Here is a 23,461-nt window from a genome sequence, read left to right on the forward strand (position 1 = left end):
GCTCAATCAGGATTTCTAATGAGCTTATTGGTGGTAGAGCCCTAAGATATTTTACAGTCTTGGGACTCATAGTGTGGTCTCTCACCAGCATCATGGGCATCACTTGGGAGGTTGCTAGAAACATTCTCAGACTCCACCCAGGCCTACTGAGTCAGAGTCTATACTCCCAAGTTCACCTCAGGTGATTCTCATGAACACCAGTTAAGAATTGCCTCTATTTTTAAAAATGGTGTTTTTGGTCTCATCAAGAAAAGCAGCCTGTCTGAACTCTCACCAGGAGTAAGCGTTTGGAAACTGAACATTTGTTTATGTAATAAAAGTAAATGTTCTCTAAAGCAATTGCACATAACAAGGTGCACCTAAGATAGTTTTATTTCATTATAGATCAGTGGTCTCCATGTTGAGTGCACATAACAGTCAATTGGAGGTTTCATAGAAATATTTCTGCTTGTGGTCCAATCAGTACCAATTTAATTGTGGGCCCAGGCAATAGTAATTAAAACTCCGGTGCTTCTAACAGGTAGCTAGGGCCAAGACTAGATGCTACATGAGTTCTAATCTTTCTTTCTTTTTTTTTTTTTGTGAGGAAGATCAGCCCTGAGCTAACATTCATGCCAATCCTCCTCCTTTTGCTGAAGAGGACTGGACCTGAGCTAACATCCGAGCCCAGCTTCCTCCACTTTATGTGGCACGCCGCCACAGCATGGCCTGACAAGCAGTGCGTCGTGTGCTCCTGGGATCAGAACCCGGGCCGACCAGCAGCGCAGCGCGCGCACTTAACCGCTAAGCCACGGGGCCGGCCCAATGAGTTCTAATATTGTGATTAGCTCCTGTTTGATTCCAGGCTTAGCAAGGGGTTGTTTAACGGAATCAGGCTTACCTTGGAGTTTGCCTCCAGCCAGAATATACTGGTCTTCAAAAGAGGACTTTCTGGCTTTCTTGATGACTGTTTATCTCACTGTAATGAATCAAATAGTCCCTGGCTTTTATAGCAATTTCTTAGGACAGGGCTGATGTGAGCCTATGCTAAGAAATGGAGCAGCTTTCAATGGTTGACAATACCAGGTTGTCAGGGATGCTACAAGGAGGAACATCCTGGACTTCTTGGCTGACAACCCGTGGAAACTTCTCCGTCATCACATTGGGCCTTTCCTGTACAGAATAGCACAACATCCTGTTTGGGTATTCATCTGGTCTTTCTCCATAGGTTTTTTTTATTCATTTAGCAATTTATCTTTTTTCAGGTATAGTTTTTATTTTTTAAAACTTTTATCATGTGACATTTCAGAATATATGGAAGTAGGAATAATAGTTTTATAAACTCTATATATCCTTCACCCAGCCTCAACATCATCACCACTAACCAAATATGTTTTATCTATATTTTTCACCCCACTGCCTTGATTATTGTAAAGTAAATCATTTCCTCTTTCATTATTTTAATACACATCTACCATTTTAAAACCTAATTATACTGCCATCATTACTCCCCCAAAAGACAACATTTTGTAACGTTGATGAGTTTTAAAATTTATTTACTCCACATGTATTTGTTGAGAGTTCAAAATGTGCCAGATGTTGTTTTGTGCATGGGGGATATACTCAGAGAACAAAACAGACAAAATGCTTCCCTGGAATTTATATTTGAGTCTGGGATAGAGAGACAATACATCCGATAAATAAAGATCACATGTAGTATGTCAGATGTGAGAAAGAGAAAAATAAAGCAAGAATAAGGAGCATTATGGGGAGTTGCAATTTAGATAAGGTGACCAGTGAAGCTGGCACTAAGATAGTGTTTTGGCAAAGACGTGAAACGAGAGATGTAAGTTGTGGAAAGAGGAGGAAGAGGGCTGAGGTGCCAGGGTGGCTGTGTGGAATGGGCAGGACACAAGACGAGATGAAGGCAGAGAAAGAAAAGGATGCCAGATCAAGTAGGGGCTTTTAGGTCACTATAAGAAATTTGAGGGCCGGCCCCCTGGCTTGGTGGTTAAGTGCGCGCGCTCCGCTACTGGCGGCCCGGGTTCGGATCCCCGGCGCGAACAGACGCACCGCTTCTCCGGCCATGCTGAGGCCGCGTCCCACGTACAGCAACTAGAAGGATGTGCAACTATGACATACAACTATCTACTGGGGCTTTGGGGGAAAAAAAAAAAGAGGAGGATTGGCAATAGATGTTAGCTCAGAGCCGGTCTTCCTCAGCAAAAAGAGGAGGATTAGCATGGATGTTAGCTCAGGGTTGATCTTCCTCACAAAAAAAAAAAAAAAGAAAGAAATTTGGCTTTTGCTCTAAGTGAGATGCAAGGCCTTGAGAGGAGTTTTGTGTCCGTCTCTCATTTAAGCATGTTCTGCTTTATTTTTAGGCAGTCTCAATTGTGCTCCAGTATGAAAACTGCGCCCCAGTTTTCTTTCTGTTTTGTGCTATTCAGACCTTGAAAATAGAAGCTGACCTGGAGCATTTTATAGTTAGGGAGAAAAGAGAAAATCTATAAAAGTTAGCTCAGGGTTAAACTTGGTTCATATCATGGCACTTCAATTCACTAGTTATATGGCCACAGGCACAATCTGTACCCTCAGGTAGCAAACTCCATTTATTTGGATTGCAAATTCGAATGTCTTCAGGGACCAGGCAAGAGGTCCTTGTATCAGGGACGGTGTTGAGCTACCCAGCTTTATCTCACTGGGTCACTCAGTCAGTAGCAGTTCTTCTGGATGAGTCCAAGCCCTCTGACTGTCAGGTGCAAGCTCCGTGTCACACTCTCTGTCAGTGTTATGTCATTTGCCAAATAGAGATATTAACTATACCTGCCTTGAGAACTGTCAAGGTGGTAAAAGATTCATGATTTCATTAGTTCAAAAATCTGTAATTGGTGCCTACAGAGATTATTTTGTTTTATCCGGACAATAACTCTATGGGTTGTGGGCCATTATTAGCCCAAATACAATAATGAAGAAACTGAAGCATAGTGAGGTGAACTACCTTACATAGGGGCTCATTTGGATAATTCAGTCATGGACCTTATCTCTGGGGCTAAAGAATGGATGGACATAGTGTGTTACATGCATATTTTTATTTTACTTCATCCATCCATCCATTCATCAAAAACCTTTTGAGTGATTACTGTGTGCCCAACAGTGTTCTAGGTGCTGGAAATAGAGCAATGAATAACATGGGCAAAGACCTCCCTCTCTCTATGGAGCTCACTGACATTCTCACTGTGGGAGACAGAAAATAAACAAAAATAAACAAATACGATATTTTGGTAAGTAAAGAAGAAAGGAGATTAAGGAAACAGACCAAGGGGATTAAGGACTGCCAGGGAGTGTGACAGATGGGTGGAGGATAGTTGTAATTTTAAATAGGGTGGGTAGGGAACCATACAGGCTCAACTCAAGGTTGACATAAGGGAAGCCATATTGTAGAAAAGAAACCATGTTGTAACTTTGAATGACCTCTGACTAACTAACCCAGGAGTTAGATCTCCAGGAGATCTAACTGCTCCGTAGATTTTACAACTCCTGCTTGTGTATGTACCTCCCAGCTGCAATAAGATGATAACTTTGTTCTTTTGAGTTCCTTAGGAATGTGATGACCCCCGAACAGAGAGTCTATGCTGACAGCCATCATCAACAAAAACTGAAAGATCTGGTGTGGCACTCCCAGTCTGTAACACCAGAAGGTCAACATTCCTAACCTCCTCCCCTATAACCACCGGCCTATGTAACTGCCGTATAACTGCTGTAAGATTTTGTGCCCCCTTAAGACCATTCCTTTTTTTTTTTGTGAGGAAGATCAGCCCTGAGCTAGCATCAGGCTCCAATCGTCCTTTTTTGGTGAGGAAGACTGGCCCTGGGGCAACATCTGTGCCCATCTTCCTCTCCTTTATATGGGATGCCTCCACAGCATGGCTTGACAAGCGGCCGCCGGGGAACCGAACCTGCGAACCTGGGCCGCCGATCGAGCACTTAACCGCTTGCGCCACCAGGATTAAGATGGTTCTTTAGGACACTAGTCCCCCCATCTGCTGATTTGCTAGCTTATCGCTTAATAAAATGCCCTTTCTCTGCCTCCATCTTGCCTCTTGGCAATTGGCTTTTGTCTTGCGGCGAGCAGATAGTGCCCCTTGTGGGTAACAGGGAAGACTTCACAACTGAGGCGAGACTGATCAGAGACATGACACGACAAGAGATTTTCACATATTGAGGTATACGGGGTAACTATTTGGGTTCAAAACTGATTCAGCTTGAACTAAAAAGCCTGACTTATGGCCTATCAAACATACATTGTACATCCGCTTTAACCATTAACGTAAAGAATGTACTCTCAAGATAAGAATGCATACTTCCCCTCCTATGCCCTCTTGGTAACGCCCTAATGGTAACGCCCTAATGGTAACGCCCGAATTAGTCCCTTTCCCAATGTCAGGGTCATGTTGACCTGCTAATTTGCAACTGAATATCTCTTTGAAACTGATGAAAATGTGTCCTGGGTGTGTTTAATATATGTTCTTTGTTCCAAAAAGATATAAGACTGTACTGAAAACCATGCATCTCTGGAATACTTCCTAAGGCCTTCCCGGGTTATAATCCTCCCTCTGGCTAAAGTAAAACTTACCTTATTTCTCTTATCTATGGAATGGTTCTTGGTTATTCTATGTCGACAGGCATGAGGCCTGGAAGGGAGAGAGGTCTTCATATATCTGTAAGAAGATCAGTCCACAGAGAAGAAACAGTAATTGCACAGATCTTATGTTGGGAGCATAGCTGGGGTCATGGCCACAGGTCTGATAACCAAGTAGATAAAACCAGATTCCTAGGCCTGCTCCGTGGCGTAGCGGTTAAGTGCGGGCACTCCACTGCTGGCAGTCTGAGTTCGGATCCCTGGTACGCACTGAGGCACTGCTTGTCAGGCCATGCTGTGGCAGCGTCCCATATAAAGTGGAGGAAGATGGGCGCGGATGTTAGCCCAGGGTCAGTCTTCTTCAGCAAAAAGGAGGACTTTAGCTCAGGGCTGATCTTCCTCACAAAAAATAAATAAATAAATAAAAATAAAAACCAGATTCATCTACTGTTTTCTCAAGCTGGAGTTTGTATCTATACATTTTTAATATTTTTCAAAAGTGTTGCTCCAGGTTCCTGAGCATACCCGTTCCCATGGTGAACCAAGAAGCAGGGGCAGCAATAGATAAGTGCAAACCCATGAAGGAGCGCCAGACTGATGCAAGGATGCTGGTAGTTAAAGAAAGAGTTTTCATTATGTGATAATTTATTTAAAATAAAAAGTAAGAGATCTGAGGTTCCAAATAATCACCATCATGATTTTACTTTTCAGAAGAAAGAGAATCCAGGGCCGGCCCCGTGGCTTAGCGGTTAAGTGCACGCGCTCCGCTACTGGCGGCCCGGGTTCAGATCCCGGGCACCTACCGAGGCACCGCTTGTCCGGCCATGCTGAGGCCATGTCCCACATACAGCAACTAGCAGGACGTGCAACTATGGCATACAATTACATACTGGGGCTTTGGGGGGAAAAAAGGAGGAGGATTGTCAATAGATGTTAGCTCAGAGTCTGTCTTCCTCAGCAAAAAGAGGAGGATTAGCATGGATGTTAGCTCAGGGCTGATCTTCCTCACAAAAAAAAAAAAAAAGAAAGAAAGAGAATCCAAACACAATATTTCTAAAAAGGCTTTATACACTTTAACAAGTACGTTTTCTGTGATTACGTTGGATAATTATGGATGAGTTCCCAAGTACAAATAAAATCGCTCATACTCTGGCCAACAGAACTCTATATTAAAACCTCCGTAATGATGATGATTTGATGGCCGAACTCATAATTTTTAAAAGAAAACAAAATTAAATTAAAATAAATTATTTACTTATGATGAAGGTGATACGTGTTCCCAAGCGCTGATCCTGAGCCATAGCTGAATCTTGGCATAGAATTGAGAGATCACATCTCTTCTGAACCCTTCCTGTTGTGTGAAGCTATAGTCCAAATGCAGGGATTTTCATGGTGGTGTGTAGACTATCAATTACTTTCACTTTTTTGTAAGTGATGTTCAAGGAAAGACTAGGAGACTTGTGTCCTTCAGGATTTGCCCAGATAACTCTGACACTTTTGAGCAGCAACATCAATTCTGAAGTGTCTCTATTTTCTCTATGAGCTTTTCTAATTGAGGGTCCAAAAGGCGACATAATTGACCCCAACTGTCTTGTCTTTATCATTACATCCAGCTTTGAAAGATCATTGGGCTGGGGACAGAGGTTCTATTGCTTATAGAGGCAAATTTAGCTTCCTCTCCTCTGGTTACTTCTCGAAGAGAAACTTGACCACCTTTTGCTTTGTCTCTTTATGATACATGAAATCTTATCTTTCTTCTATAGATGAAGTGTCGAGACTTGAAGATTAATGCAGCAACAAGTGACTAAATTTCCTTTTAGAAAATAGAGATCTGGACTCTGCTTCGGTGGAGGGTATATGAGTTAAGATAAATTCCCAAATCTTAGTGGCTTAACACAATTTTATTCTCTGCTTATATGAGGTCCAAAATGGATGCTCTAGATCAGCAGGCAGCTCTTTCTTCCAAGAAGTGGTTCTGGAGCCCAGGTGCCCTTTTATCCTTGTACCTCACCCATCCTGAACACATGGCTTCCAAATGTTACAAAACAAAATTCAACTGAGCAAATTTTAAAGATCTTATTGGCTTTATTCAACAATTCATGAATCAGGCAGTATCCAGTCTAGCAGTTGGAAAGAAGCTCTGAGGAGCTGTACAAAATGAAGGACTTTTTTTTTTTTTGAGAAAGATTGGCCCTGAGTTAACATCTGTTGTCAATCTTTCTCCTTTTTTCCTTTTTTCTCCCCAAAGCCCTACTAGATAGTCGTACATCCTTCTAATTGCTCTATGTGGGACGTCGCCTCAGCGTGGCTTCATGAGAGGTGCATTGGTCGGCACCCAGGATCCGAAGCCTGGGCTGCCTAAGCAGAGCCCACAAACTTAACCACTAGGCCACTGGGCCAGCCCCCAAATGAAAGACGTTTGTAGGCAGAAGGGAACAGGAACAAGGAGGTTATACTAAACAAAAAAGTGAGTTGGTTATTGCAAGGTTACTATGCTTTAGAGGATGGCAGGGGTCTACCAGGCAGATTACCTAACTAGTGCTGATCAGGTGAGGCCTCATTGACTGCTTTATGATTCCATTTCTGGGAGAGCAGAAACTTTAATTAAGTTAAGTCTCAGTTCGGTGACGTAGGGCTTAGCATTATCTACTCTGTTTTGGGCCTGTTTTGTTTTAACGCACATTTATCCCGGAAGGAGAAAGAGCATGGAAAAAGAGGATTAAGCCCTAGGCCTGGAAATGTCAAACTTTACTTTTATTTACATTCTGTTGGTAGGAACTCAGCCAGAAGGCCACACCTAACTACAAGGGAAGCTGGGAAATGAGGTCTCAGTGTGAGCCCAGAAGGAAGAAAACCATTAAATTAACAGCCAGTGTGTCTCTACTTCCAAAGGTTTATAGACTTTATCTGTGTGGAACCAGGGCCCTAAAGTTAGTGTCATATATCTGTCATCTCAGATATCCTCCCTTGCTCTAATTCCCTTTCCAGAAAATCTACTTATCTTCTAAAATGACTGCGTGCAAGTTCTCTGTTCTTTCCTGATAGTGGTAGAAAGAGCAGTGAAATAAAAATCAGAGTTCTGGGTTAAGCTCAACTCTAAATAAGCTTGAGCAAGTCGCCTCATCACTATAAGTTACTGTATTATCCCTACAGATGAGGAAATAAGCTGCACGGTTCTCCCGGATGCCCAAGGTCACTCAGCTAGTATATGATGAAACACATTTCAGCCCAGGTAGTGGGCCTCAAAATCTTTCAATTTTAAGCATATTTCATTCCTGTTCTATATTTATGTATGATGTTATTTCTTCTGTGGGACAATGTTTCATGTCTTAGACAACAGGGACCATGTCTGGTTCACCTTTGTGGTTTGATTGATTGATAGGACTGATAGGCACAGTCAAATGAGGTGGGTGTTACAGACATGAAAGGCTTTGAGGAACGTGCAGGGTATGTTGAAGTGAGAGAGCTGAGGTTTTTAGAGCAAAAGGCAAGGCTAAATCTTATCTGGGGGTGGGGAGTGTCAGTGCATAAAGAATATTTACACTAATAGGTATGTCTTCTGAGTGAGTTGAGAAAATCCACCAAGATAAAAGACAATACTGAGGCAGTTAAGATCGGAGTTTATATACCAGATTCTTGGACTTGGAATGTATATTAAAACCAGGAATGTGTCACTGGACTCCAAACCCAGCTGGACTCATTCATAGAAGGCATTTAGTCTAACCATGTAGGTCTCTGTCCAATTTTTAAGGTATTTTCTTGATTTCCCAAGCCTTGTGCTGATTGCACAGAGCCACATTTGGACTCCCAATGGTGTCAAGCACTGTTCATCTCAAAATGAAAATTTAATTCTAACCAGAGTTGTATTGTTTTATTTTGTTCCTAACTGAAGCAATTCTTGCCAATATTTACAATTCATTTGTGTTATATTAGCAACACAGCATCCAGTGTCTTCCTGAAACATAAGAACTCACCATTTTCCCTCTTGTCTTATTTATACTGTCTTCAAGCATGAGCTGTGGCAGGGACTGCCACATAGTTGTCCCCTGAAATTGGTTTTCCTTTCTCATTTAGTAATTAAACTTCGCAAGCTGCCTTTGCAGTTGGGTGTGGCCATTGACTATTTTTGGTCAATGGTATATTAGCAAAGGTGGAATTTTATCATCCTCAGGGTTTCAATAAATGATGGGGGTGTTTTCTTGCCCTTTTCTCCTTCCTTCAGGATAGAATATGAACATGTCGCTGTAGCAGACATCTTGGATTACGAGGTGGAAGTGTCATATTAAGAATGACAATTAGAATGACGTGGGAAATTATTTTAATGCAATGGTAGCCTCCAAATACACTATCAGGCAGGCCATTTCCAAGGACGTGGAAAAGAAAGACTCATAGACCTATTTAACTTCCCTGAGTTCCACGATTTCTTTAATTTTATTGAATCGATGTTAAACATAGCAAGAAATAAGGGGAAAGAGATTAGACAAGAGATAGGTTGCAAATGGGACAGTCACGACTTGAATCCCTGGTACATGTTTCACATCTTTCTCCTTCCCGTTCCCCGCCCTTTCCCTCTCTCCTTCCTTTTCCTCCTTCCCCTTTCTCCCTCCCCTCCACCTCCCCTCTCCCTGTCCCTCGCCTTTTCACTCTCCCTTGCCCCTCTCCCTCCCTTCCTCCCTGCCCGCTCTCAGAGAAATTCTCTGCTGAGAGGGTGGTTGTGAGAACCAGAGTTGATGATTGCAAAGGGGCCCAGCAGATGGAAGTTATTTGGAGCCAACACATGCTTGCTCTATGGAAGACATGCAGGGCCAAGAACACAGCTTTCCAAATGGGTAGCCAGTGACATCCTGAGCAGCCGTGTCTTTTACGTGCATGTTGTCTGTAGAGGGCAAATGGGGCCAAAATGGGAGTCAACAATGGGTGGTCAATTTAAGACCTCATAAATATTGAGTACCTTATAAATATTTGGCTCTTCTTGGAGCCAGCTCCGTGGCGCAAGCGGTAAAGTGCGCGGGCCCTGCTGCGGTGGCCTGGGGTTGGCTGGTTCAGATCCCGGGCGTGCACCGACGCATTGCTTGTCAAGACCTGCTGTGGCGGTGTCCCATGTAAAGTGGAGACAGATGGGTATGGATGTTAGCCCAGGGCCAGTCTTCCTCAGCAAAAAGAGGAGGATTGGCAGATGTTAGCTCAGGGCTGATCTCCTCACACACAGAAAAACTTGGCTCTTCTTGGGTCTTTCATCTTTTCCTATCTCTGGGTAGCACACACAAGCTCTACTTACTTTCTCCATGTCTCACAACTTATGATTTACAGTAAATACAGCTTTTGAATTTTGTCTACATCTCACAAACTCCTTGCTTACCTACGTAACACTTCTTATAAGTTTCTTATGAATTAGCTACTTAACACTTAAGAGTTTCATCATTCCAATTTTGGGGGTTGGTCCTCCACAGTAGTATTCAATAGTAGAATATATATGAGACTATTCTCAAATAATAGAGCAAACACACATTACACATAGAAGGAGATGAGTTCCCTAAGGAGAGTGGAGCTCCCATGCCAGCCCTGAGCTACATACCTTTACATGAGAGAGGAATTGACTTTTATTTCATTTAACCAGTGACTATTTTAGGTTGTCTGTCACTTCCAGGGGTATCTAACACTAACACAGGTGCACACAAAAAAAAAAAACATGAAAATTTTTTTTGAGAAGAATAATGGACGAGATTTGCTATTACAGTTGTATGCTGCATAACAATGTTTCGGTCAAAGATGCTTTGCATATATGATGGTGGTCCCAAAAGATCATAATGGAGCTGAAAAATTCCTACTGCCTGGTGACATCACAGCCATCATAACATCGTAGTGCAATGCATTACTCATGTGTTTGTGGTGATGCTGGTGTAAACAAACCTACTGCGCTGCCAGTCATATGAAAGTATAACACATACAATTAAGAACAGTGCATATTACTTGATAATGATAATCAATGACTATGCTACTGGTTTGTGCGTTTACTATACTATACTTTTTATCGTTATTTTAGAGTGTACTCTTTTTACTTACAGAAAAAATTTACTGTAAAACATTTTAACAGTTTACTCCAGCAGCAGCCTCATACATCTCGTCTTTGACGCGTCTCTTGACTGCATCATTTTCTCTCATGCTTGATTTAATCTCATGTTGTTTTGCTCATTGTGGCCCCTAAGTGTAAAAAATCCACTGCTACTGTTGCCAGTAAGAATCCATGTCAAGTGATTTACCTGGAAACAAAATTAAAAGTGATTAAGGATTACACAGGTGGAAAATCAGTGGTGGTTATTACTCGCCAGTCAGGCATGTCCCATTCCACCATAACTATGATCTTGAAGAACAAGAACAAAGTGATGGAAGCTGTTAAAGGATCTGCTTCATGGAAGGAAGGGAGACTAACAAAAATTCGACAAGAACCTATATCAGATATGGAGAAACTTCTAATGACCAGACACAGAAGCGTATCCCTCTCAGCACCACGACGATCACAATCAAAGCAAAAAGTTTGTTTGCTATGTTGAAAGAAAAGGCTGGACCTGACTACGATGTTGAATTTACCACTAGCTCTGGGTGGTTTAAACAATTCAAGAACTGTTATTTATTATATAATGTGAAAGTGAGAGGTGAGTCTGTGAGTGCTGATGTTAAGGCAGCTGAAGAATTTTTGGAAACTAGATAAGCTGACTGTGGAGGAAAATTACTTGCCAGAGCACATATTCAATATGGGTGAAACCTCCCTATTCTGGAAACGTATGCCTGCAAGAACTTTCATTTATAAGGAGGCCAAGTCAGTGTCAGGTTTCAGGGGTTTTAAGGACAGGATAACAGTCTTGCTTACCGGCAATGTTGCAGGCTACAAATTGAAACCCTTTGTGATCAGGCACAGGGAGAACCCCAGGGCGGTCTAGCATATCAATTAGCACACACTGCCAGTGTACTACAGGAGCAATAAGAAGTCATGGATGACTCAGCTCCTCTTCTAAGATGCCCTCCTGAATTGCTATGCCAGCAAAATTGAGAAGTACTGTTTTTGCTTATTATTGATAATGCTCCGGGAACCCTCTTGTTATTAGTGATCTTCGTCCCGATATCAAAGCTGTATTTCTCCCTCCAAACAACACCTCTTTGATCCCACCAATGGACCAAGGAGTTAAACAGCTTTTAAGGGGGGCCAGCCTGGTGGCGCAGCAGTTAAGTGCGTGAGCTCCACTACGGGGGCCCGGAGTTCGCAGGTTCGCATCCCGGGCACGCACCGACACACGGCTTGCTAGGGCATGCTGTGGCAGCGTCCCATATAAAGTAGAGGAGGATGGGCACGGATGTTAGCCCAGGGCCAGTCTTCCTCAAGAAAAAAGGGGAGGATTGGCATCGGATGTTAACTCAGGGCTAGTCCTCCTCACGAAAAAAAAAAAAAAAAACAGCTTTTAAGGTCTACTACCTGAGGAGGACCCTTGCCCAGGCTATTCCTGCAACTAAGGAAGACACTGATGCAATTCTGGAAGGATTACAACCCCAAGAACCTCCGTTGGGCTTGGAGTGATGTGACCAAGGAGTGTATGAATGGCATCTGGAAGAAAATGCTCAAGAGGTTCATCCATGACTTTAAAAGATTAAAAGGATAAACAGGTTGCAAAAATCAACAAGGCTGTGGTTGAGATGGCAAACAACTTTACCGTAGATATAGATGAGGATGACATTGAGGAGCTCCTAGAGGTGATTCCTGAGGAATTGACTAATGAGGAGCTGTTGGGATTGGAACAGGAACGGAGATCTGAAGAAGAGGCAAGAGAAAAGGAAACTGCAGGAGAACTAAAAAAAGAACCTCCAAGATAATTCACAGTGAAGAGTTTAGCAGAAGCTTTTGCAGACCTCTACAAGCTCCTTAAAAAGTTTGAAAGCATGGACCTAAACACCAAAAGGTTTTCATTAACAGAGAGGAATGTTCGTGGTGCATCATCTGCTTACAAGCAAATCTGTGATGAAAAAAAGAAACAAACCAAGAAAACCACCATGGACATATTTCTGAAAAGAGTGACACATCCTTAAGAAGAGCCTCAGGCAGGCCCTTCAGGAGGTATTCCAGAAGGTATGTTTCTCCTAGGAGATGACAGCTCCATGCTTGTTATCGCCCCTGAATGCCTTTCAGTGGAACAAGATGTGGAGGTGGAAGACAGCCACATTGATGACCCTGACCCTGTGTAGGCCTACACTTATGCATGTGTTTGTGTCTTAGTTTTTAACAAAAAATTTCAAAAAGTAAAAAAAAAAAAAAAATTAAAAATAGAAAAAAGCATATAGAATAAAGATATAAAGAAAGAAAATATTTTTGTACCACTGTACAGTGTGTTTTAAGCTAAGTGTTATTATGAAAGAATCAAAAACTTAAAAAAATAAAAAGTTTATAAAGTAAAAAAGTTACAGTAAGCTAAGGTTAATTTATTATTGAAGAAAGAAAAATCATTTTTATAAATTTAGTGTAGCCTAAGTGTGCAGTGTTTATAAAGTCTACACAGTGTACAGTCATGTCCTAGGCCTTCACATTCACTCACCACTCACTCACTGACTCACCCAGAGCAACTTCCAGTCCTGCAAGCTCCATTCATGGTAAATGCCCTATACAAGTGTACCATTTTTTATCTTTTAAATGGTAGCTTTATGTTCAGATACACAAATACCTACCATTGTGTTACAATTGCCTACAGTATTCAGTACAGTAACATGCTGTACAGGTTTGTAGCCTAGGAGCAATAGGGTACACCATAAAGCCTAGGTGTGTAGTAGGCTATACCATCTAAGTTTGTGTAAGTACACTCTATGATGTTTGCACAACGAAGAAATCGCCTAACGACGCATTTCTCAGAAAGTATTCCCATCATTAAGTGACATATGACTGTAAAGTAATCCTTTCTATGTTTTAGTAAGGTCCTACATTTTAGTAAGGCACAGCACTAGGACATCTACAAAATCCTTGTGAACCAACAATGAAACATGGTCAGATCAAAGTATAAATATGCTGTAGAGTTTATGTTATTGTCCATAAATACAAACTGGAACTCTGCACATGTTTGTGATTCCTCTCTCTCTCTTGCTGTCTTCTCTACCCTTGTCATCTCTCTTACTTCACATTCCTTCCACAATTGCCTCCAGGGAACTTGTAAATTTAAGGTTAAGTCAATTCGGCGTTTGGCAATGTAAAAATGACCTTTAGGTTGATGCTTCCCCCTTCTGTTAGTTTGATTACTGTTTAAATATCCATTTTACACTAGAGCCCTATCAGGACAAGGATTGTTTCTGTCCTGATTGCTGCTCTTTCCCTAGTGCCTGTCACTTTCTGAAACTCAATAGACTCTCAATAAACGAATAAATAAACTGAGAGTCCTCGTCTTCCCTCTCAACACTTCATTTAGGGAGGAATTTTAGGCACACTAAGATCTATGATCTTAGAATACTCTGCACCAACCCTGCCCCAACTCCAAGGTACAACAGAGAAATGCCTGTTAGGAGAGAATTAGAGTGCAACATTACAGGCAGCCTGTCAATGTATGCTTGTTAATCTCAAGATATCTTGAAAATCTATAGCTGAATTTGCATTTTGTTGATGATTCTTATCAATCTCTTCAACGGAAGACTGCCACAGCCTGGCTGCCTTGCTGGCTGCCAGCAAAGGACATTACCCCAAAACACAATGAGGCCTTGTTTCCAGGCTGTTTAAGGCTTCTTCTCTCCCCTTTCTCTTATAAATCCTACCTGATCGTTTGCTTCAAGTCTAAAATGCCTCAGTTACTTGCAAAACCACTAAAAGTTTTTCTTCCATAGGCACCCTTTTGTTTGTCTCCCTCCCAATGTTTTCCATTTACTGCGAAACTAATTTGTCACACTATCAGGGATACAGTATACTCTTGTCTTCCACTCAATGACTCACTTAAAAACAAAAACCACACTATTGCTTTCTAGAACAGCTTGTTTATAAAGGATGCTCAATATATACTCAAGCTGTCCCAACATCTGAAATTTGCCAGCTCTAGATCCTAGGGAAAGTGCTGCAAAGTTAATCATCTTCCTAATTCTTACCCAACATTTCAGCAGCTAAAAGTGCTTTCTCGGTTTTTCAAATAGGCCCACTTACTCCTCTGTGCTTTCCGAAGTAATCTGCTCCAGCAAGATAAATAGAATGCCGAAATAGCAAAGATGAGAGTAACACGATGAGTCATATATACAATTTTCAGCCACGCAAGACTCTCCTGCAAACCTTCACAGTATTTAGTATTACGGCCCTTTACATGAAAGAGTGAGTGGCTCTGAAAAGAGCCTTTGGGTTTGAGGGCGGCTGTAAACATATTTACTTGGAGCTGGTGTACTTGGTGACGGCCTTGGTGCCCTCGGACACGGCGTGCTTGGCCAGCTCCCCGGGCAGCAGCAGGCGCACGGCCGTCTGGATCTCCCTGGACGTGATGGTCGAGCGCTTGTTGTAATGCGCCAGGCGCGACGCCTCGCCCGCGATGCGCTCGAAGATGTCGTTGACGAACGAGTTCATGATGCCCATGGCCTTGGACGAGATGCCGGTGTCGGGGTGGACCTGCTTCAGCACCTTGTACACGTACACGGAGTAGCTCTCCTTGCGGCTGCGCTTGCGCTTCTTGCCGTCCTTCTTCTGCGCCTTGGTCACCGCCTTCTTGGAACCCTTTTTCGGCGCAGGAGCAGATTTAGCTGGCTCAGGCATAATGAACAGTTGTCACTCTGAAACTCAGCAGAAACAATGCTGAGAGCAGAGCTGGCCTATTTTTGTAGAGCTTCTATGCAAATAGATGCTTAATCTGTCTCAATCCTTGATTGGGTCAAATCAACCAGTAGAAACGTTTTATGCAAATAAGGTGAATTCAAATATACGTTTTGATTGGCTGGTTGTGTGGGACCAATGCTAGATTCTTTTCTCCTTCCTCAGAAAAAGTAGTTTTCGTTTTCAAAACAATGTAAAAAGTTAAGTCTTACCAACAGTATCTATTTATGAACCTTGTCTCTCCCTAGAGTAGGAACTAAAGAGACAAAAGCCTGATATAAACTTATGACTTTTCCTGCCAAATTGCAGTTACCAAGTTATTAGTTCTAGGAAGGAGTAGAAATTAGCTATTTAAATATCTTGTAAATTATGCCATTGACATTTGCAGTTTGTTCTGATCAAAGTTGGCAACATTCTTTTTCAAGAATCAAAGGATCGTCACATTTCAACAGCGGTGCAATTATTGTGTTCCCTAGGGAGAGCGTGTCTCGAAGCGATGCCAGTATTTGCAGGAGGGTACGGAATTATGGTTTAGGGTGCCTGCATTGCTAAAAACAAACATTTCTTCAAAGTCAGAAGCTTTAATAAAAGAACAAAACTGAACTGAATCAATTACCTTCAAACGTGGAGTTTTTGAAACAGCTCAGGAACTGTGGAACGTTCATTTTCGCCTCTTCCCAAACATAATCGCAAACAAGGGGATTAAAACAAAACCAAGGAACATGTAAAACATAAAACACAAGGTCAATAAAGGGCGGAAAGGTATAAGTGAAGAGATAGAGCACATTCCCTTAAGTCAAGGTTTATCTAGGGTGAGACCTGGTAGCCAATCACAAGACCTATCGAGTTACTTAATTCACGGCGCGGAATTTGAAGATTTGGACCAATCAGGAGGAGTTTGCCTTTATAAATAAGAGCGGGAACTGGTGCGCTTTCACTTCTGAACTCTGTTTGCAACCTTTTGTCATGGCTCGTACTAAGCAAACTGCTCGTAAGTCTACCGGCGGGAAGGCCCCGCGCAAACAGCTTGCCACTAAGGCAGCCCGTAAGAGCGCGCCGGCCACCGGCGGCGTGAAGAAGCCCCACCGCTACCGGCCCGGCACGGTGGCGCTGCGCGAGATCCGCCGCTACCAGAAGTCCACCGAGCTGCTGATCCGCAAGCTGCCCTTCCAGCGCCTGGTGCGCGAGATCGCGCAGGACTTCAAGACCGACCTGCGCTTCCAGAGCTCGGCCGTGATGGCGCTGCAGGAGGCGTGCGAGGCCTATCTGGTGGGGCTGTTCGAGGACACCAATCTGTGCGCCATCCACGCCAAGCGTGTCACTATCATGCCCAAGGACATCCAGCTCGCGCGCCGCATCCGCGGAGAGAGGGCCTAAGTGTTAATTACGAATGAATGAGGATCTAAAACCCAAAGGCTCTTTTCAGAGCCACCTACAATTTCAACTTGAAAAGCTGTACACAGGTGTATGCAATCCACCTCAAACAGTGGTGGAGGAGCAGTTGGCGGCAGCTGTCGCTCCGGCTGCGGAGGAGCTGGTAGACTGTCCGCTCAGCTCCCTACTCGGGCCTCTATCGGAGAACAGGCCAAGCGTTGAGCCCCTTTCCCCGTTGGACAAGGCGTGCCCTCTTGGGTTAAGCATTGTCTACTCACTTCTATGGCTGAGGCCTGTTGTGGCATTTCTTGGCTCATTCTCCTTTCTCGGTGACGCTACGAACAGGTGTAGTGAAAACTGTCGGTTCTTAGAATGCGGCCTTGGTTAACCTGTGGCAAGTTTCTTTTCCTGGACACCCTCGATGTGGGTGTCCTTGTAGAGGGCTTCCATAATTTGAAAGCTTGGGTTTGAGTATATTTCAACTCGGAGAAAGTCATGCGGCTGTAGTTTCTATGTCCAATGCCGAACTGATGGCCGTCGATATGGGAAATCAGAGCAGGCTGTCAAAGCCTGACGAGCTAGGGTCAACCCCCAAATGCAGTGACTAATACACCAGAAATTAGTTATATTAATCCTTATATAATGGATAAACGCTAGAATTTGCAAGGAATCCAGCAATCTTGCAGGAAAAGAAAAAGATGTAACCTTGAGCAACCTGGGAAGCATTCTAGGGGGATATGATGCTTTATTGGGCATGTACAAACACTGATGTTCAAGAACCCAAGCTGAGTGCTGTATCAGAGTAGTTTGGTGGTAATCCATTTGCTTCCCTACTGAGCAATAATATATCCTAAAGTGAAGTTAGTCAACTTTTCTGCACACAAAGTAGAGATGTTACCCAAAACATGGGTTCCACAGGCTTTCCAGTTCAACTTCCAGCATCACCACTAGCAGAGTGGGTGGCAGTGCTGTCAGTGATACAGCTGGGCAGAGCACTACTGCACCAAATATGGGGCCTGAGGTAGTAGCTAAGTAAATGCAGCACATCCGGCATTCAGAGCTTGTTTGAGCAAGTAACTGAAAACTCACTGTGTGGAATGTGTCTGCATCCTGCATGAGAAATATGATACAGTCGCAAAGGCAGAACTGGGACCTCGCACAGATAATGTTGAATAATCCCGTTTGCTGGAAATCCCTAAGAGCCAATGAGACAACAGCTCTCAACTTTCCTCCAACAAATGTAGAATCCTATGACAAACCGTAGAGCAATGCAGGGTTTGTGGATTCAGTTAGGTTTCACAAACATTAGCAATGGGAGCTTCCAGCCTTATCCCAGGGTTTACTCCTAGCCTGGGGTGGATTAGTAAACAAACACTGGAGGCTCTTCAGGGACTAAGTAATTAGCTCTGCACATAAATGAAAACGCGAGCCCTGTGGCAGGAACCACAGAACCTGGATGCCAGCAGTTTACTCAACAAACACTGCAGACTCATGCTGGAGTAAATCTTCAACTACAGAAGTCAGATTGTAGAAATAACTGGAACAGCTCAGGGCAATGTTTTTGAGCCTTGAAGCAAACTTGCAAGCAACAATAGGAACACAGAGTGATTTCTATGTGGCCATTGACAGGGTTGGTAGGTTCCCAGTCATGATAGCAGCATTTCTCCATCTTAAAAAAAATGTACTTTCAAGGTGGAATGCAGTAAATACAAAACAAAATACACCAAGACTGGAGGATGGGGTCGGGGGAGAAACAAAACCAAAATCCTCTACATGGAAGTTTGTAACAGCTTTATTTGTAATAGATCTAAAGTGAAAAAGTCAATGTCTTTCAACTGACGATTGGTTGAACAAATTCTCGTATATCCATACAATTGAATCTCACTCAAAATAAAAAGGGAGGCTATTTATATATTCAACGACCTGGATGGATCCCAAAGGCGTAATGCTTAGTGAAAAAAAGCCAATCTCAAAAGGTTACACATTGTATTATTCCATTTATATAACATTCTCAAAATGACAAAACTACAGATGGAGAACAGATTGCCCCAAGACAGGGATGAGGTGGGTGAATGTGACTATTGTTGGGCCAGGGGAAATTCCCCCCCACCCACCCTTCTGCGTTCTTTTGTCTGGTCTAATAGTTAAATTGATCCAAGACAGGTTAACAGGAGGAAAAAACAAGTTGAATTTGTGTATATGGAGGTCTTATAGAAATGGGACCTGAAAAAAATGACCAAAGCAAGCAGGTGTTACACATTTTAGAGAAAGGAATAATAAATTTGTGAGGAATTGACAAGACAAAGAAATTTAGGCTTAATTAGTAAAGAAGTAACAAGGTTTGTTTACTAATTAAACACTTTCCTAATTAGTGCTCAATTAGTAAAGAGGTTTGTTTATACAGACTTTGCCCTGAATTCCCTATCTCTGGCCATAAGGATGCCTCCACCTCCTGATACAGCAAGGGCACCTTTCACATGGGAGATTTATTTCCTGCTTTCAGGGAACAGAGAGGGTCAAAGTGCCCTTTTTGCATCCGCTGCTTCTCAAGTAACTTTAATTCAAAATAATCAATATGCCATTGTGGGATATTTTGGGGCAGCCTACTCTGAGCCTCAACAGTACAAAGGGGTAACATAAGGAGTTCCTTAGTGATGATGGACAAGTTTGTATTGACATTGTGGTGGTGGTTACATAAATCTATAATGGGACAAAATTGCACAGGGGTATCCTCACACACATACACACAGACATGCAGATGAGTGCATGGAAAAACTGGTGAGAACCGAATAAGGCCTGTAGTTAACAGTATTTTGCAAAAGTCAATTGCCTGGTTTTGATATTATAGTTATATGGGATGCCACCATTAGGGGAAACCAGGTTCAAGGGACTCTATTTCAAAATAAGGTAAAAAAAAGCTGTCACAATTCTATAGCAGTTGCTACTTTGTATGCTTGGGATTCCATGGCTTAACAAATTGATGTGACTTTTTTCATATAAACAGCAATTATTTGTTTTCTTCTGGCTGTTCTAGTGGTGAGGTATCCATTGGTCCGAGGTTTGGTTCATTTATGTTGGTACATAATTTTGTAGATATTGCTGCCTCTACCTCAAAAGTACCTCAAAAGTAAATTGAGTTTCAAATTTTGATATTTGTTATCTCAATTTACAAACTTACTATTGGGTTGCTTGGCAATATTATTTTTAGGAATTCCTTTGTTTCTTGGGATTTGGGCTTGTTTCATTTCTAGTGTGGCAAATGATCCAAGAATATATACGAGATGGATAAGTCTTTAAACACACATACACAAACGAGGTAATTTCTTTTGTGTACATGTTTGACACTTCTGTTTAGAGTTTCTTATTTTCTAAATAGCAGTAAATCTCCCTATCCGGTGTTTACTTTAGGCCTTAGCAGCAAGGGGCGGGGACTCAGGGAGGTTTCCCGCCTTTTCCGGTCTTTCAGTTTTCAAAAAGGTCCGCACAATTGTTACATAAAACGCTGCAGGGAAGTGGCGTTTAATTGTTCTGACTGTAGTACTCGCTTGTATTCACTATGTCTGGCCGTGGCAAAGGCGGAAAGGGTCTGGGTAAAGGAGGCGCCAAGCGCCACCGCAAAGTTCTGCGCGACAACATCCAGGGCATCACCAAGCCCGCCATCCGGCGCCTGGCCCGGCGCGGCGGCGTCAAGCGCATCTCCGGCCTCATCTACGAGGAGACCCGCGGGGTGCTCAAGGTCTTCCTGGAGAACGTGATCCGGGACGCCGTCACCTACACCGAGCACGCCAAGCGCAAGACGGTCACCGCCATGGACGTGGTCTACGCGCTCAAGCGCCAGGGCCGCACCCTCTACGGCTTCGGCGGCTAAGCTTAAACTGCAAGCTGTTTCCAATAGCAGCGCTAAAGGCCCTTTTCAGGGCCACCTACATTTTCTACGAAAGGGCTCACACTTGCTGTTGGGTGCTGCTCTGGGGGTGGCTTGGTCGCGCAAAATGCTGTCCATATATAGTTAAGTGAAGTCGCTAAAACGATTTTTACACTGCTATAGGCGTTTGTGTTGGCTGTTTTCTAACGTAACACTTTCAAGACCAATAGGAGCGTACTGGTTAAATATTGCAACCAAGCTGGGAAGTGAAGAATCAATAGTTTTTGGATTAGAAATTTTATGGGATGTCTCGGCATCAGATTTTAATAGTTGTATTGCCTTTTCAAGGCATCTATACTAAATATTCTGAGTAATAGTAAGGTAATATAGGATGAACTTTTCCTAGTTATGTTTAAGTTTATTTTTTAAATTTGTTTTGTGGGTGCTGGTAATGTGGGGTATCCCATCCGTATTTCATACTGCTTAATCAAATCTATTAGATAATGATAGAATAAACAGTAATTAGCATGAACATTACCGTATGCCATTCTGAACGCATTTGTTGCACGCGAATTTTCTCGTGTGTTAAACCTATTTTTGATGAGATGATCAAAACATTAGGAAATCATTCTGCACACACCAATGAAATAATTGATTCAGTCAAAGGTTATCAATGAATGCTAAAATCTTTAGGAAAAAAGTTGGGCAACAGTATATTCACGTGCCCAGCATCCACACACATGGCTATTTGCAAACGGAAAAATGTATGTACAGTAGAGCGATGGCCCCCCCCCACGTTAGCTAAGTGATTCAATTTAGCACCGTGTTATGAGAGGTTCGGGGATTCGATCGGAGACGTAAAAGACACTTTCCACTCCAAACAAATGGACTGAAGGTATATTTTATTATATAGAGGATAGTAAAGGCGATAGTCTGCAAACTGATCCAAATAGGTCAAATATTAAGAGGGAAAAAACATCAGCCCGACTGGAAAGGGAAAACACCCACATCGGCTGAAGAGAAAATGACACAAATCAACCGGAAAGAGAAACACCAGGTTGACCAAAAAAAAGAACACATCAAATCAATTACTTCATATCAAATCAATTACTTCACATCAAATCAGTTACTCACAACATCCACGCCCCACTGCCGGGAGAGCCCTGTCAATCGACGCGGCTGGGCAAGGATCACACGTCCTGGGCAAGGTGTCCCTTCCACAGGTGGAACTCTCACCGGGTCTCAGTTTCCAGCAGTTTTTATACCATCAGTAATTTTCAGAGTAAGCAATTACAGAGTTTGCAGAGCAAGCATTTAGTGTTCCCATGTACAAAATGGTTATCAGTGGCGTACGTGCACTGAGTCCCCTGGCTAACATCCCGGCCCAGTAGTTGTGTACGTGCATTGTTCTCTTTGGTTATCGTCCCAGCCCGGCACAGATGGCCAGTCCATCCCGTGCTACGACGCTCCAAGAGCCTTGAAATGTTACAACTTGCAACTCCCTCCGTGAGGGAAAGGCCAGTTCCCGGGAAAAGGCCAGTTTCCACCACACAGAAAGCAGCTTTGTATTTCTTTTTGTGCTGGTGGCTGTAGGTCAATGGAGCGGCCAAACATGGCTGTACTCATGTCAAGACACACCGTTATAATTAATCAATGTCAAATTAATGTGCCTCCCCTTGTGGATTGTATAGAACATCACCTTTGACTATGGTATAACTGGAATCTCATGGCACCTCAGCCTGCTGATTACAGAGAGCATAAGGGATAAAGGAGCTAGTTAAACACTTATTTTCTTCATAAGAAGGAAAATCAGAATCCAGAATGTGGGACAGTTTGTTCCTTCAAAAAGTCATTGTCACAAAAAAAAGTTGGGATTGTTAAAGATTAAAAGAGACTAAAGCAGTATAACAACTAAACACAATGTGTTAATTGAATCCTGGCTCTAAAAATGAAGCTATAAAGGGCATTTTGGAGACAATTGAGGAAACTCGAATGTGGACTGGACAGTAGATCGTTTTATGAATTAATTATTTTTTTTTTAGGTTTGATAATGTTGAGATTATGTGGAGAATTCCCTTGGTCTTATGAGTTAGACATTGAGATATTTAGGGGTAAAGTCTCATGATGTCTGCGATTTACTTTCAAATGGTTCAAAAAATTGGACCAAAAAATTTCCTTTCAAATAAATGTATGTACATGTAGACATATACACAACAAGTGGTAAATTCTGCTCAGTTATTGAATCTAGGTGGTGATTATAAGGATGATTGACCAATGCATCTTTTATCTTTGTAGTTTGAATATTTTTTAAAATAATAATTTGGGAAAAATTAAACAGGTGACAAAATGTGTTGAAAACTGATCTGTATCATTATGAGAGGTCATCTGGACAGGTGAGTATAAAGATCTGCCTGCCTGCAGAGAGGGGTTGGAAGCAGCAGGACACATAGCTCCATAAAAAAGTTACAACTTATCTTCTGACCACAGAGAAGATGACAGAGAGTGGGAGAGACACACACCAGCATTTTATTCCAGGAAGAGCCTCACTAGCTGACTGCCCCTCAGGGTGGCACTATCAGGCCCAGAGTCAATGCTAGACTTTTCAACCTCAGAATCTCTTTTGTTTTACTTCCTCTACGAGTACTCAGGCTCTTGAGGGAATGGATTCAATTTAAACTGCACTCCAGATAATTTATAAATAAGAATCCTAGTGTGTTTAAACTAAAATGAATGTTATATCTGGAATTGTGAACTTAAAGAGCTGAGGACTTCAGAGACCTGTGCAAGAGCCGTA

General features: G+C 42.5%; 2 protein-coding genes and 1 pseudogene across 2 annotated transcripts in view; 2 read left to right on the plus strand and 1 right to left on the minus strand.

Moving 5' to 3' along the window:
* The window catches only part of LOC131413376 (uncharacterized), a 29,875-nt gene extending 9,145 nt beyond the window's left edge, over positions 1–20,730 (plus strand). The window contains exon 5 of the mRNA XM_058553908.1: positions 20,341–20,730. Coding sequence (XP_058409891.1) covers positions 20,341–20,670 — 330 coding nt within the window. The 3' untranslated portion in view covers positions 20,671–20,730. The remainder of the gene's footprint in view (positions 1–20,340) is intronic.
* On the minus strand, positions 14,943–15,386 carry LOC131414059 (histone H2B type 1-C/E/F/G/I). Its single transcript, XM_058555103.1, has one exon. The coding sequence runs from the start codon at positions 15,369–15,371 to the stop codon at positions 14,991–14,993; it is 381 nt and encodes a 126-aa protein (XP_058411086.1). The 5' UTR covers positions 15,372–15,386; the 3' UTR covers positions 14,943–14,990.
* LOC131414215 (ubiquilin-1-like) lies at positions 17,456–19,719 on the plus strand (annotated as a pseudogene).
* Positions 20,731–23,461: the final 2,731 nt, after the last annotated feature.

Source organism: Diceros bicornis, chromosome 14, assembly GCF_020826845.1.
Source record: "Diceros bicornis minor isolate mBicDic1 chromosome 14, mDicBic1.mat.cur, whole genome shotgun sequence".
NCBI classification, from domain to species: domain Eukaryota; kingdom Metazoa; phylum Chordata; class Mammalia; order Perissodactyla; family Rhinocerotidae; genus Diceros; species Diceros bicornis.

Excerpts from the sequence above, each read along its gene's own strand:
- LOC131414059 (XM_058555103.1), bottom strand. The coding sequence starts at position 15,371 with ATGCCTGAGCCAGCTAAATCTGCTCCTGCGCCGAAAAAGGGTTCCAAG.